We start from the raw sequence: 15,289 nt of genomic DNA, 5'->3' as shown, positions 1-15,289 counted from the left end.
GGCAGGCATGCCAGAAGACAAAGAACTGCAGAATTCTGGTTTCCTCCCTCGATTCCTGTAATCAGAAACACTCTGGAGCTTTGGTGGGCTTCATAAAGGATTCCCACTGAAGACAAAAGTCAAACCAGGACCTCCCCAACCCAGCATGGCAGAAGGAGGACGAAGAAGGGACAATCGCACAAGAAATGGTGATAAACGAATACAGCCACTATTTTGGGTCAATGGTGACCCTTCTGTGCATTACCTGCATTACCAGGGCTGTGAACACAGCCTGCAGGTAAACATCTCAGGAAAGTTGGTACAACACATCCCCTGCCACCAGCCATTTCAGGTATGCTTGTTACTTTAACAGAAATGTTACAGGAGCAGTGAGAAAGGGGATACAGTGTAACCCCTCAGCATTCCACATAAGGTGGTGTGTGCTGATCTCAAAATAGAAAATCTGTGACAAATCACATCAAGTGACTTGAAAACAATTGAGTTTGTTGAACGACATACCGATTACATTTATTTGCACATAAACTCCCTGGTGATCAAGAACATGTTAATTAATGAAAATGATAACCTGCTAACGTTAGGATTCGACTTAACTTTAGTTCAACCTTTGATTGACAAAAAAACAACATATATTGAAAGCTCATCACGAACGGAGCTTGCACTGAAACTAAATCAGAGATGGAGTTCATCAAATGACAAAACATCATTTAATAAGCGACCAACATGACTTGAGACCGAATCTAAAGAAAATTCGGGATGTACCCTGTCTGAAGAACTCACAGTGAATAATTTAGGAACTGAGTTCCTAGACCCACTGAACATCGGCCGAAGACCTGTGGGCTTGAAACAAAAACTAAATGTCACTTTTCAGAGGAACTATGCAATTTGTGACATCACCATTGGACAGAAACCCTCATTAACAGGTCCTCTTAGTGAAACACATTCTGACTGGCCATGGGTTATCTTTAGCAACTCAACAGGTCAAAAACACTTAAGCCTATGCACAGCTCCAAAGGACAAGGATTCTACTCGCTTACAATTAGCCTCATGGAATACTCAAAGCCACGTCCACCTGACCAAAGACAGTGACGTAATTTGTCTTCACGAGACCTGGCTACAGTCCAAGCCAGTCTTAGATGGGTTCTAGATCTGTGACCAAGGGAACCAAGGGTCGCCCATCATCGGGTCTGGTAACAGCACTAAAATCTGGAGGCCCACTATCTTCACTGGAACGTGTGGCGAAGAGTGCCTTGTCCCAGGAAATGGTAATAAAATGGGACTTATCAACTTCCCACAGACATCTAAAGACTTAACGAAGATCATTTTGATTAACATATACTGGAACTCAGCAATTGTATCGACTGAAGCATTCATATCACATGTAGCCGACCTGATAGACGATGCCTATATAATTCAAGATACAGGGTTTGTGATTGTGTGTGGTGACCTTAACATTTCCACCATAATTAAGTCCTCAGAAGGTTCAAACACTGCTCAAAATTCCTCGGTTTGAGAATCTAGGCCATTTCATGGAACAATCTCATGAGCAGTAAGAACATGCACATGCGAAATGGGAACATGAAACCAGATATACCCCCTCAGAAAACGTGGGAAGGAATGGGCCAATCTTCCACTATTGATTATGTATTTGTCTCAACTGTTTTCTTACCATTCACAACATCATTTTAAGCAGCAAGAACAAGAAACAGTGAACACGATTTATTATGTGTGGAATGATTGGGATCCGCAAATAAAACACAAGACATTATGCTAACCAATAATGTCATAAGCAATGATGGAACTAGACTAAAGTTAGTACAACAAAAGATCACACACCTGGTGGGAGATTTAAAGGATGCAACCACCATGATTGAGTATGCTCCACTTCTTGAACCCTATCGGCAATGTTCTACAAATAGACAAAACCTGTCTAACCATCACACACATGTCTATAATCAAGAACTAGTAAATCGTAGAAAGAAGGTAAGTAAATTGAGGAGACTAACCAAGAAGACACAATCACCAATGGATCAAGAACGTTGGCGACAAGCAAAGAACAATTATAAAATCTGGTTGCATTCCATCAGGCATTTGCAAAATCAACAAGCTGCTGAAACCATGTTAAAGGTCCTAGTCAGTAAAAACAGCAAAGACTTTTGGACATTAATTAAAACCACTAAAATACAACCAACAGATACACAACTTAACCCAATCGGGCAATTTAAATGAATGCAGCATTTTGAAGATTTATACACAGCTCCAAATCCTGCAAGCGAGATAGAACAACCGACAAAAGTTATCGAACCATGGGTTCTTCCATCAAGTTGCAATGACATCATGCATCAAATCACTCGGCTTAACAACTCTCGAGCTCCATATCCTGATGGGCTAACCAACGCCATCTTGAAAGACAGTCCAGGAGAATGGGCATTATTTATACACACTCTGTTATTACGAATTTCCACCAGTCACCAAATACCAACTTCATGGAAAAAAGCAATAATCGTTCCCATTTTTAAAAAGGGCGATAGGGACAACCCTGCAAACTATCGTCCCATCGCTCTCTTAGATGTCATCAGGAAAATATATGGGGCGATTATTCTGGAGCATTTTCGAACATGGTGTGTAAAAAACAACATCAATGACCCATTACAAACAGGTTTTGTTAGAGGGGTCTATTAACTGGAGGGACAGCCTAACTGGCGGAACCTAAGGCTGAGGTAACAATATATCACATACAGGGGTAGCCGCCTGACGATAATTAACGCATATTTTTAATGCTGTATGCCATTATTCAAAACACAAGGGGATTAGTTGGTGCTTGCAAAGGTCACCACTATTCTGAACTTGTATCAAAGTCTAAAGGATCCCAACAGGGAAAGGGGTTCCATGCACATTCATTCGTACATGTAGACACAAAATTTGTACATGGTGTAAGTTTATTACAACAAATATATTCACCAGGGTTTAATCAAGGTAAAAAATGGATGCTCCCAAGAACAATCAACTAACATTTTCTAGGAACAAAAGCCCTAAAAACCTTCTGCAGCAAAAGGTTTACAGAAGTATAGGTCGTTCACATATATTTATATTCCATCAAAACATCACATTAGTTGTAGACTGATGAGTATAAATACAAATAGAAAAAACAAACAATCAAATGCAAAAGAAAACATAAAATTCATTTACAAAAGTTTAAGTGCAGTGAGGTATGGTGATAGACTGTAGTAAAGCAAGAACATGTCTAATGGGCGCTTTTCTTTAGTGCAAGCGCAAGCATATAGAAGAGGTGCTTGTCCTTATAGAATCAGGGCAAAGCCTATATGTATCTGGATATTAGTCTATTAGCTATAGGTGACCAATCCTTGGTCTACGTCGGGAACAGAAAAAATTCCCAAAGGTGTAGTTGGGGCCAACACGATTGAAGCTGGACCCATAGACGTTTCGGCTTCCAGGATCTGGTGCCTTCTTCTGGGCCAAAGGATTGTGTCTCCCTATGGGTGGTAAACACAAAGTGAGGCAGTGTTAGACTTAGCACAAAGTGCAAGAGTGTCACAGGTAGTGTCAAATGCACAGACCTGTGTGGTTAAAAGCAATAAATTGTAAAATTAAAAACAGAAAAGCAAGCCAACCTTGAGCTTGTGTCCAGGGGGAGAGGGGAAGGAACTCAGTAGTGATGTGTTCTTCTGAATCCTAGTACGAGCATCAGTGAAGAGGTAGATGCATCATGAGTTAAAGAGACCAGGTGACAGGCATCTCTTCCTGGGAGTAGCTGTAACCGGAAGTAAAAAAGGGGAGGGGGAAACAGGACCACCCTGTCAGTATTTGCAAAATACTGAACAGCACTGTGATAATTCCAATAGCGAAGAATGACAGAAGATGGAGTGCTTACCTATATGTTCTGATTATATAGGAGACATTTACAGGATGCAGTTAAAGTGCAGCCAGTAGGTAGGCATCCGGCGTGTCCATGGAACAAAGCCTACGGAAGATGGCACGCAATGTGATGGAGAAACATAGATGAGAGGTCAGGAGCCCTGAGCGCCCAATGAATAGGTGCAATGCTGTGGGTGAAAAGCACAAGTGGATATTAGTAAAATCCATGAGTGGACCGCCCGTGAGGACGTCCCCTAAGGCAAGGATAAGGGGGGCGCTAGGTGGAGTGTAGAGGAACACAAAGGTGAAGCTGGCAGGGGGCCACGTCCACTAGCTGCTTACCTCACGGGTGCGCTGCCTACGAATGGACTAGAGCGGCTCGCTCCACAGTGCGGCACTAAGCTGTGTATGCTGGCAAGGGGATATAAATGTGCATGCTCAGGAAACTAATGCTGTTCCCTGGCGCATGCGTGTGCAGGGCCTGAGTGTGGTCCAGGCAGCAGCCCGTTGTCAAGGTAACGGAAACTACTCCCCAACGCATGCGCGTCGGCAGCCTAAATGATGCTGGGTGTAGGCAGGGCGGCGGCCCGTTGTCACAGCAACGTGGCTGACGTCCCTGCAAACCCAAACACGGCGAAGCGAATTACCGGCTGAGAGACAGAGGCGCTCAGAAGGCATAACTGGTGGGGATTGCACTGGGGGAAGTGCAGGAAATTCAGTGAATGGACAGGGCGGTCTCAATGGATTGCAGGACCAGGGGGGAGGGGAGATAAATGTGTAAAAACCAAAACTGGACCTGAGTACATGGCTCACGTGGGTGCCAACGAACACTGAGACTGGAAAATGGCAGGGCTCAGATGAAAAGGGGGGAGCCTGAAATGGTATGCAATTCGACTCCTAATAGGCTAAAAGAGTGAAACAAATCACAAAACAGAAAATAAAATAAAAGGCCAGAAGATCAGGGGGCCAGAAGAGAATTTAGTAATAACGATTGTCCAGGGGCATAGCTTCATTCAATCCTTTCTCAATGGATCGCAGCTTAAAGACCCACCATGCTTCTTTGTAATTGAGAGTATTTTTTATATTCACTGTGTTTTGGATTTTCTCAAGGACCCACCACTTAATTTGGTCTTGGTTGTGTTGGAATTCTACAAAGTGGGGTACAAGTGGAGCTGTTGGGGTCCGGCATCTGATTCTAGACCGATGTTCAACGATGCGTTTATGTATTGGTCTGGTAGTCTGGCCCACGTATCTAAGGCCGCACGGGCATTCTATTGCATAGACCACGTTAGGTGTTTTGCAGTTGGTAAATTGGCGTAATGTCCAGTCTCTGCCTTCAATTTCAAAAGTTTTGATTTTGCTGGTAAACCGGCATACTGTAAACGAACCACATGGGTGGTGTCCTGTGACCTCTCTGAGGTTCCACAGGCCTGTTCTGAGCGTTTCTTTCGGTAGCCTGGCATGTGTGAGCCATTCACTAATGTTTTTCGACTGTTTAAGGGCCATACGGGGGGGGGTGGTTTGTCAGGGAGTATCTGGTGGATAAGTGGCTAGAATTGGTTAATAATGCTCTTTATCCTGTTGGTGTTAGGTCCAAAAGTGGTCACGCAAGTTATCCTGTTAGTTTCTGTGGTTTTATTTTTGGGCTGGAGCAAAGTCTCTAGGGGGATACACAAGACTCTCTTTCTGGTATTCTTAAGCAATTTCTTGGGATACCCTAGAGCTAGTAATTTGGATTCAAGGATTTCAGCATGGAGACGATAGTTGTAAGTGTCGGAGCAGTTACGTCGTAGCCGTAGAAACTGACGAAACGGAAGATTTGTTTTCAGGCTTTGAGGATGGTTGCTACGGTAGTGGAGTATCGAGTTTCTGTCGGTTTCCTTTCTGTAGAGGGTACAGGTAAGTTTGCCCTCTTCAGCCTTGATGGTTAGGTCCAGGAAGTTGATAGCCGACCTACTGCTGTAGATGGTGAACTCTAAATCAGTGGAACGGGTGTTGAGCCAAGCATGAAAATTACTAAGTACCGGGGCAGATCCTTTCCAGATGAAAATTATATTGTCAATATAGCGGAACCAATTGGTGATATTATTCCAAAAAGGGTTGTGATGGTTTTGTACATGGAGGGATTCAAATTCAGCCATAAAAATGATAGCCAAACTCGGAGCAAATGCAGCCCCCATGGCCGGGCCAGAGGTCTGAAGATAGAAGGTGTCGTCAAACAGAAAGAAATTCTTGGTCAGGGCTATTTCCAAAAGTTCCAAAATGAAATTAACCGGGACTCTTTCCTGTTCCATGTGATGGGTAAGATGGTGTCGAATACAGTTGAGAGCTGCTGGTTGTGGAATACTGGTATAAAGGGCTTTTATATCCAGTGTAACCAAAATGTCTGTCGTGTTATCAAAAGATATGTTCTCAATTATGTTGATAGTGGACATGGTGTCTTTGAGGTACGTAGGAGTAAGTTGGCATAAAGGTTTCAAGAAAAAAATCAATGAATTTACAGAGGGGTTCAAGTATTGAGCCGCAACCTGACACGATAGGTCTCCCTGGAGGCTGTGTAGCATTTTTATGGAGTTTAGGGAGTGCATAAAAAGCTGGTGTTCTCTCCTCAGAGGTATTGAGGAATGACTCCTCTTTGTCGGTGATCCATTCATGTTCAAGGGCATATCTGGTACAGAGCATAATTTCTTGTTTAATGACAGGTGTGGGATCCTTGTTTAATACTTTGTAGTTTGTTCTGTCATCCAGTAGGGTCAAGACCATTTCCTTGTATTGTGTGATGTTATGTATCACAATACCTCCTACCTTATCTGAGGATTTGATCACAATGTTGTTCTTTGTGGAAAGTTGTTTGAGGGCCTTGCGTTCAGCGTTGGTGAGATTGTGTCTAATTGATGTCTGTGATTTTTGGAATTTAGCAATCTCTTGTCTGACACATTTCTCAAAGGTGATCAGGCCTGGTTCTGTCTCGTTATCACTGGGGCAGAAGTTGGACTTGGGTCTAAGTCCCGTGTCCTCTGGTTCCTGTCTCTGAGCAGCGTCTGAGAAAAAGGCCTCGAGTCTGATGGATCTGAAAAAGTGCTGTAATTCATTCTCTAGTCCAAACCAGTCCGTCTGATTAGTAGGGACGTACGAAAGGTCTTTTGTCAGCACTGTAAGTTCTTCTTTGGTGAGATGTTCACCCGATAGATTGAAAACTGGTAATGCGTCTAGGTTTGTTACCGACGTCGGTTGCGGCGCTGCCCTCTCGGTCGCTGCCATGGTGGATAACCGAACATTGGCATTTGCATTTGGGGGGGCCCCAGAAGGCGTCCCTGGGGCCCCCTTTTCCTAGAAAAGGCAGCGGATGTGGAAAGAAAGGCCTTGGCTGTGTGTTTGGACCGTACTGGGAGTTGGGATCATCTGGGCCTGATCCAGAGCTTGATGTACCCGAGAAAGTTGGCAGACTTTTAGAAGGGTCAACACTGCTATCAACATCGTTATCATTAACATCCTAAAAAGCCGATCTCAAAGCAAAAAGGCCAAGTATTTTATGGCCTTTATCGATCTGGTCCAAACCGTTGACCAGATTGATCGCCATAAACTGTGCACTAAGTTCAAACTGCCAAATTGCCTGACCTCTATTCTTTGACCCATAAAAGCCATGCACCACAACACATAATTGCGGGTGCGGCTGAACAGAAACTGATTGCTATCAGATCAAATCAACACTGCCAGAGGTGTTAAACAGCGGTCGTATGGCCTCAGCCATATTTAACTTCTTCCTGGCTGATCTGAAATTTCCTGATAACGATGGAGAATCTTCCCCCCTAGCGATCAGTTTAACTTCTTTACCTTTTTTATTGTACACCGATGACATCGTACTCATATATCAGACTCCGGGAGGGTTGCAAAGGCAACTAAACAACTTGCATAATTTCATCAACACCAACAACCTTGGGATCAACAAATCCAAAACTAAAATCTTAACTTTGGGAAAATAGAATAAAGGAAAGAATGCATATACCTGGAGTCTTGAAGGTAAGCGAATAAAACAAGTTACTACCTTCAAGTACCTTGGAGTCTGTCTAAGTGACATGGTATCAGAAGCTCCCATAATCAGTCGCCTAAGAGCCACAACACAAGCTCTGGTGAGTTAAGCGCGTGCTGTGAATCAGACCTATGGAAAGTTTTCTCTCCTTCCATTAATTTTGTTCTATCACGCTGAAGTTATACCCATAATATCATATGGCTCTGAAGCAATGCAGCATATACAGGACACAACGTGGCCCTTATTGTAGGGTTTATTTTGTAAAAAAGTTTGAAATCTCCCGAAATCTGTTCCAATCTCGATCATACGGCGAGAGTTGGGTCTACCTTCATTTGTATCGATTATTATATGGAAAAGCCTCTCATTGTTCAATAAATGCCTCATGCCCAACCACCCTCAGATTCTTGAAATGCTGTGTAAAGAGATAATGGCATCACCTACTCAACAATGGCGAGTGAAGATCTGCCTCACGTTAAGGGAAATTGGCACGAATCCCAACAAGTGTACAAAGAAATTACAAAAATCTGACTTGATCAAAATTCTTGAATCAGCGAATGGGTATCAATCAGTTGCGCACATTTCTGCAGAATCGTGTGGACTAAATACCATATGTGAATACCTGAAACAATGTCCTAACAAGAATATAAGAGCAATTCTTGAGAATTTGATTTAATCTTCAACAAACAAAGTAAAACATCTGCGCAGTTTAACTACAATGAGTTGTTGCCCTTTTTGTGAAAACCCTGTAGAGACTGAAACTTTGAAGCACTGGGTAACTATTTGCCCTGCTCTTAACGCAAGATGTACTACTTTAAAAAAATATGTATTCTCTGATTCCCAAAAACAAGACATGGCGCCTCATTACAAGTTTGCCGGTTCAGAATGAACGGTGCCGGTAAAACCGTACCGGCACAGTTTTCCATAACCGGCAAACTACGAGTTTTGCCAGCAAGTGCCATCCCACCCGCCAGGTCTGACCTGGCGGGTGGAACGGCACCCGCATGCAGAGATGCACGGAAACATGGGCACCATTACGACATGGTGCCGGGTGTTTCTGCGGTCACCATTCCCATGGAGTCATATGGGACTCTACGGGAATGGTGATTAACAGAATTGCTGGCGCTGGATTTACCAAACCGCCAGGGCTGTAATGCCCCGTTAATTCCAGCAAGTCGGTGGCCTGTAATTCACTATGGGTCCGGCGGCAGCATGCTAGTTTTACCAGCACGGCTACCACTGGACTCGTAATGAGGCCCAGGGATGCATGTTGGAGAACACTGATCTCAGGAAGTAAAACAAGTCACATGATTACTTTAATCACATTTTTAGAACCCCTGTACGATGAGCCATAATGGTATTTTCTGAGTATCACAATGAATTGAACTGAATTTTCATTGTTCACTGTTTTTTTTCTTTATTTCTCTTTGCCTTTTGTTTTTTGCTAAATCAATTGTCAACAATATGTATGCAAATAAAAAAAATGGAAAATGTAGAAAGGATAAAAAGTATCCTTCTACCCTTTGGAACATGTTTTCACACAAGGAGAATGAAAGAAAATAGCAAGGGAAGCCCAAAGGTCTCCCAGCAGCAATGCGCAAAAGGTGCTGTGTGTTACAAAAGTAAATTACAGATGCCTTGGAAAATATGGAGGAAAACTTTACTGCATAAAATAAAGTAAAAAAATAATGAACTAGCGTTCCCATAGTCAGAGCAAAATAATGAGTGAGTGGGGAAAAAGGTTCCCACTTACTCAGGAGAATGGACCAAAATAAAGCATAATTACAGCAAAATGTGCTGGGGATCCCACAGGGAAGGAGATTTGGCAAAGAAATGAAAAATCTACTTAACACAATCCTCTCATCAACTTCCTAACTATTGTTCCTTTTTGGAATGCTACATGGTTTGATGGAGATAACTAGCAATGCACGCAAAATTGCTTCTGCTGATTAGTGGGAAAAAGATGTGCTCACCTTTCTGAATTGCATAACTAGATTCATGAGGCTGCTGGTGGTGTTCTGTGCTTGCTGGGTTGTGCCCATCGATGACTGCAGTAAGTCTTCAATAGAGATCTTGTTCTTCAGAGCTTGGTAAAGCATCTTTTGTCGGCTGGTCAAATTACAGTACATTAAAATTTCAATCTGAAAAAACAGCAAGCGTGTTACTGCAGTGGCCCAGCCCAATTAGCATTGTCAATTAACACAACTAATGCTTCAAACAAATGACAATCATCAAAGTTGTCAAATTCAAATAGCGTCCATGAGTAGAAAGGAGAAATGACTTACCGTAATGTTCTGATTCTTCTTCAGCAAATTCCTCATCAGATTAATATCCATTCCAGCGTCAGCTGCCCTGAAAGCTTTTCGTCAGGGGGCGAAGTTTACCTTACCTCGGCCGTCGATCTGTCTTGCCTCGAGCGTCAGCTCTGGACACAACATCGGTCATCGTACATATACTGTGTCACCCATTACGCCCCTGTACCTCAGTTCCCCAACTTTTTTCCCCACAGAACTCAGCAGCAGCTGCAGAGGAAAACTGAACGATAAGGCCAAAAAGCTGAAACTGAAGACAAAAAAAGAAAACCTAACTGGTGTCTTTTTTTTACCCTGGAAAAAAGGACCCGAGAAGTAATGCGGCACCCAACAAGACGAGGACGGTAGTCCTTGAAACAAGAGCTCACCTCTTCCTTCCAAGAGAGAAGTAACTGATTGCAGCCACTTTCACAGACAGGATGGATGGGAGGGTGATGAGGAATCTGCGGGAGAAGAATCCATAAAAAGAACATTACAGCAATTAATTTCTCCTTCAATGTATTGCTTTTCTCTCGGAGATTCCTCATCAGATAGACTCCCCAAGCAGTACTTGTGAAGGAGGTGGGATGAAAGTCCCTTAGAATAGGAACATCTGCAAAACCGCTCTCCCAAATCGAGCATCTGCCACATCCAGGATGTAGTGTTTGGTAAAAGTATGCAAGGACCAGGTTGACACCCGGCAAATGTCCCTCACCGGTACTCACCTTTGCAGGGCCGTTGAGGTAGCCATCCTGCTAATGGAATGGGCTCTGATGCCCGGATGCAGTTCTTGCCCCGCACTGTGGTAGAATTTGGAAATGCAAAGCAAAATCCACTGCAAGATGGTCTGCTTTCCAAGCCACAGCGAAGGCCACAAACAAATGATCCACCTTCCTGAACTCCACCGTTCTGGCAATGTAAAAAGACAGTGCCCTTTTTTGGTCCAGCCTGCGGAACCGTTCCACCTCCTTGGAGGGGTGTGGAGGCGGTTAAAGGACAGGAAGGTCAATGGAATGGGGCAGGTGAAATTCTGATACCACCTTTGGCAGAAACCCAGGTCGCACCATCAGGGAAACATTGTCCAGAAAAAAAAGAAGAAAAGGTGGCTTGCAAGACAAGGTGTGCAGCTCGCTGAACCGTCTGGCTGACGTGATGGCCACCAAGAACGCAGTCTTCAAGGTGAGGAAACGTATAGAACATGAATGATAAAGGCTCAAAAGTATCGCCATAAGGAAGGTGAGAACCAAATTACGGTCCCAGTCTGGAACAAAGGGGATAGGCAGAAACCTATTCACAACGCTCTCCAGGAATTGGGCCATAACCGGGATTGAAAAGAAAAACGCTTGATCCTGAGACCTTTTGAACACAGGCAAAGCCGCCAAGTATCCTTTGACTGTGGTGAGCTGAAGGCCTGAAGAGGCCAGTGACAGAAGGAACTCCATCACCATAGTGATGGGGCAAGAGACAGGGTTAATCTCGCATTCCTTAAACCATGCCTGAAATCTTCTCGACCTGCACGCATAGAGCGATCCTGTTGATAGTCTGCATACAGCCAGCAGCACCTAAGATACCTCCTCATATAGCTTCCAGAAATCATATTTCATCCTCTCAAGAGCCACGCATGTAGGTTGAGGGAGTCAGAGTTCCGGTGGAGCACCCAAACTTCTGAAGGGGATTGGAGATCCCGGCGACGAGGCATCCGGAGAGGTGGGCAGATGGCCTAGTCCAGAAGCTCAGAGTACCATGTTCTCCTCGCCCAATACGGGGCAATCAAGATCAGGGTTGCTCAAAACCTCATCAACCTCCTGAGAACCCATTGAATGATGAGAATTGGAGGGAAGGCTTAGTGAAGGGTGAAGCTACACCCCACCAGAAACGCATACCCCAGTGTGCCGTTAGTTGGGAATTCCCTCGAGTGAAACAGTCTGCACTTCCTGTTGACCTCTGTGGCAAACATCCGCCGCTGGAGTACCTCAGAGAGAGAAGACCTCCTCTAGGACTTCCTGTCACACCTCCCACTCGTATGAGACCGTGCTCTGCCTGCTCAGAGCAACCAGCAAATCGTTCACCGTTCCTGCCAGATGTACTGCAGAGAACAACTTCTGATTCTCCCAAGGCGAGCCGCAACAACTGCGATTAGCTTGGAGAAGACCCTCGGGTGGAGGTCAGCCCAAAGGGGAGCACGTTCAATTGGTAGTGCTATGAGGAATCTCAGGAATTTCCTGTGCTTCTGGTGGATCGGCACATGGAAATAGGTGTCCTGGAGCTCTATCGACACCAGCCAGCCCTGAAATTTGAGAGCGTGGAGAATTTCTCTCAACGTCACCACCTTGAACTAGTCTTTCCTAAGGAACTTGTTCAAGGCACTGAGGTCCAAGAAGGGATGGAGTCCTCCCACTTTCTTGCATACCAGGAAATACCAGCCTGATTCTCTCTGCTCAGGAGGTACTTCTTCCACAGCATCCTTCAAAAGCAGGGCTTGCAGTTCTTCCAGCAGCTCCTGGTCTGGTTGTTGAGGAGGAGGTGGCGGTCTGTCCGGCAGCCTTTTTAAGAAAGGCAGAGAGTAACCCCACTGAACGAGCTGAAGAGCCCAGGTGTCAGAGGAAATCTCTGGCTATTGGGCTCAGTGCTCGGTTATCCGTCCTCCAACCGGGTAATCAAGGGGGGAGAAATCAAAGCACTTTCGAGGGCGGAGCTGCCTGCTAGCGGCCCCCCTGCCTGGGTTGCAGTAGCAGAGCCTTTCCGCCAAAAGGGACATAGCGTCAGTAGCCTCTACATCTTGAGGTGGGTGTAGCTAAAGGCAGGTTTGGCTGCCTGTTGGACAGCTAGGCCCATCGACTTGGCGGCTAGCTTGTACTCCTTGAATTTCTCCAAAGAGTTGTCGGCCTTGGAGCCAAAGAGATTCTTGCCATAGAAAGGGATATCCAGGAGCTTGTTCTGAGCATTTGGCGAGAACCCAGATGTATGCAGGTAAGCCTGCCTTCTTAACACTGTGGCTGACCCCATGAATCTGCCAGAGCAATCCGCGACATCCAGGCCTGTCTACAATGACTACCGGGCCACCTCCTTGCTGTCATCTACCACCCTCAGAAAGCCCTCATGCATCTCCCCATCAGGAACATACTGGCCAGCCACATCAATAGCCGTCCACAGACCAAATTAGTACTTGGCAAACGCACAAGACGCGTTGACCACTTTTAGGGCCATGCTGATGGAATATAAGATCTTCTTAGCCAAAGCACCAACTTTCTTCTCCTCTCCATCGGTCGGGAGAATTGACGTGGATGGTCTGGTAGAGACTGTGGCCGCATGGACCACTAACCCCTCCAGTGTTGGGTGGGTGGAGAGATATGAGGGCATCCCCCTGCTGGCCTGTACTTTCTGGAGAAGTCAGAGTAAACCAGGGGCATGGTGCAAGGACTCTGCCACAATGTGGCGATAGGGTCTGCAATACCTGCATTTAAGGACATGGCCATTTCGGTAGAAGACCCTTCCATCTAGGATATCAGTCGGTCATAGCCTGAAAAAGGCTTGGCTGGAGCACTCCATCCCAGGATATCTACCACCCTGTCCACTAAAATCCGATATTTGGATTTAGCATGGCTGTAAGGATGGGCCTGCTGTGTTTCCACATCCGGGGACATGTCCAGCCCACTGGCGCACGACGTCGCTCAGCCAGTGCGACCTAATCTGCCTGCTCGACAAAGAAATCTGCCCTAACAGCACCAGCATATGCAGGATCAAAACCACTTTGGTCGTCGTCATCAAAAGCGCCATAGAGTCGAAAAACTCAGTCCTTGACTTAGGTGCAAAAGGCTGCTCGACGGGCCACTCCACAGGCTTCAGCGCCGCAGGTGCACTGGCAAGTGCCGGCGCCTGCATTTTACCATGCAGTGGGGCTACTTTTATATTACCCTAGTACATTTATCTGTATTTCAGTTCAACAAAACTGTGCAAACGTTCAAAGACATAATTTTCACAAAGTACTCCTTATGACCAAAGTTTTGTTCCCTTCCCCTGAATCAATTCAGGAAGACTAAGTTCTAAACAGTTCAATGAATAATGTCTTTTCCATCCAATACGTTCTTCAACTTGGTAAAGTAAATTTTGTCTCTTTCACAAAACGCTTGTTCAAAAATCAAAGCAACTGTTTCTTCCACAATCACAATTATTCTTTCTGGTGAAATAGTATTGTGAGGACAGTACAGCAAATGTCTTGTTATATAACAGTTTGTCAGGATGATAAAGTTTAACCAGGTTACTTACCGTAGTGACCACCTTACTCCTAGTCCATTGTCCCCTTTCCTCCATACTTATGGGACATTCCTCCTTTCTACGCGGGGCCCGGCACGCGGCCGAGGGACCTCGGACCCAGGTTCGACATCTGTTCGTTAACACCAAGCCCAACCAAGGCGTACCGCGGTACCTTATGAGGGTACTTTAGAGGGAAGCCGATAAATAGGCCTCAGTGCGAGCTCTGGTACCCCCACGGTACCCTCACGACTCAGTAGAACTGGGTCTACAAGCAACCCCCACAGGAGGGGCCTCGGAACGTACTCCGGTATCCACAGGCCCCTTACGGAGACCCTCGGAGAAAACTCTGGTACAATTATTAGGCCCCGAAGGCACCTTGGGGAAATCCTCAGTGACAGAGTGATTGATGATCCTCCCGGCTCGGGAAGAGCCCGGAAAGGTGTCTCCCGGCCGGGGTGCTCTGAAAAGTAAAGAACTTACCAGGCGTTTCTTCTTTTTGTCGATAAAAGATTGAGAATGCGAAGGAGGAGTACGTCGAAACACCTCCCACCGCTCCAACCAGCGTTGAAGTGCCCGGACCGAAAGGGAATCGCAATGAAAACAGGAGTCCCAACGGTGGTCCGGACCCAAAGGATGGGGATCAGCTCTCGCGAAGCGTCGATGACACGATGGACAATCTGCAAAGTCTAGTTTGAACAACATAGACGGACTAGTACACGTTCGCTAGCGAGTGTCAGAGAGGAGGAAAAAAGGGAAGAAGATCTTCCGTGGATGCAAGTGCGGCCAGTCCCGAAAAAGCGGAGAAAAGGACTGATAGACGATGCGCAGGGCGGAGTTGAGAGGA

The 15,289-nt window shown here is 45.4% G+C and overlaps 1 protein-coding gene across 1 annotated transcript in view; it reads right to left on the bottom strand.

The window, feature by feature from the left end:
* INO80 (INO80 complex ATPase subunit) overlaps positions 1-15,289 on the bottom strand; it is a 1,945,052-nt gene that overhangs the window by 906,613 nt on the left and 1,023,150 nt on the right. The window contains exon 20 of the mRNA XM_069637507.1: positions 9,874-10,041. Within this exon, the coding sequence (XP_069493608.1) occupies positions 9,874-10,041 (168 nt within the window). The remainder of the gene's footprint in view (positions 1-9,873; positions 10,042-15,289) is intronic.

This window comes from Ambystoma mexicanum, chromosome 14, assembly GCF_040938575.1.
Source record: "Ambystoma mexicanum isolate Mex_15411 chromosome 14, UKY_AmexF1_1, whole genome shotgun sequence".
NCBI lineage: Eukaryota > Metazoa > Chordata > Amphibia > Caudata > Ambystomatidae > Ambystoma > Ambystoma mexicanum.
This window is presented reverse-complemented; position numbering and strand designations above follow the sequence as displayed.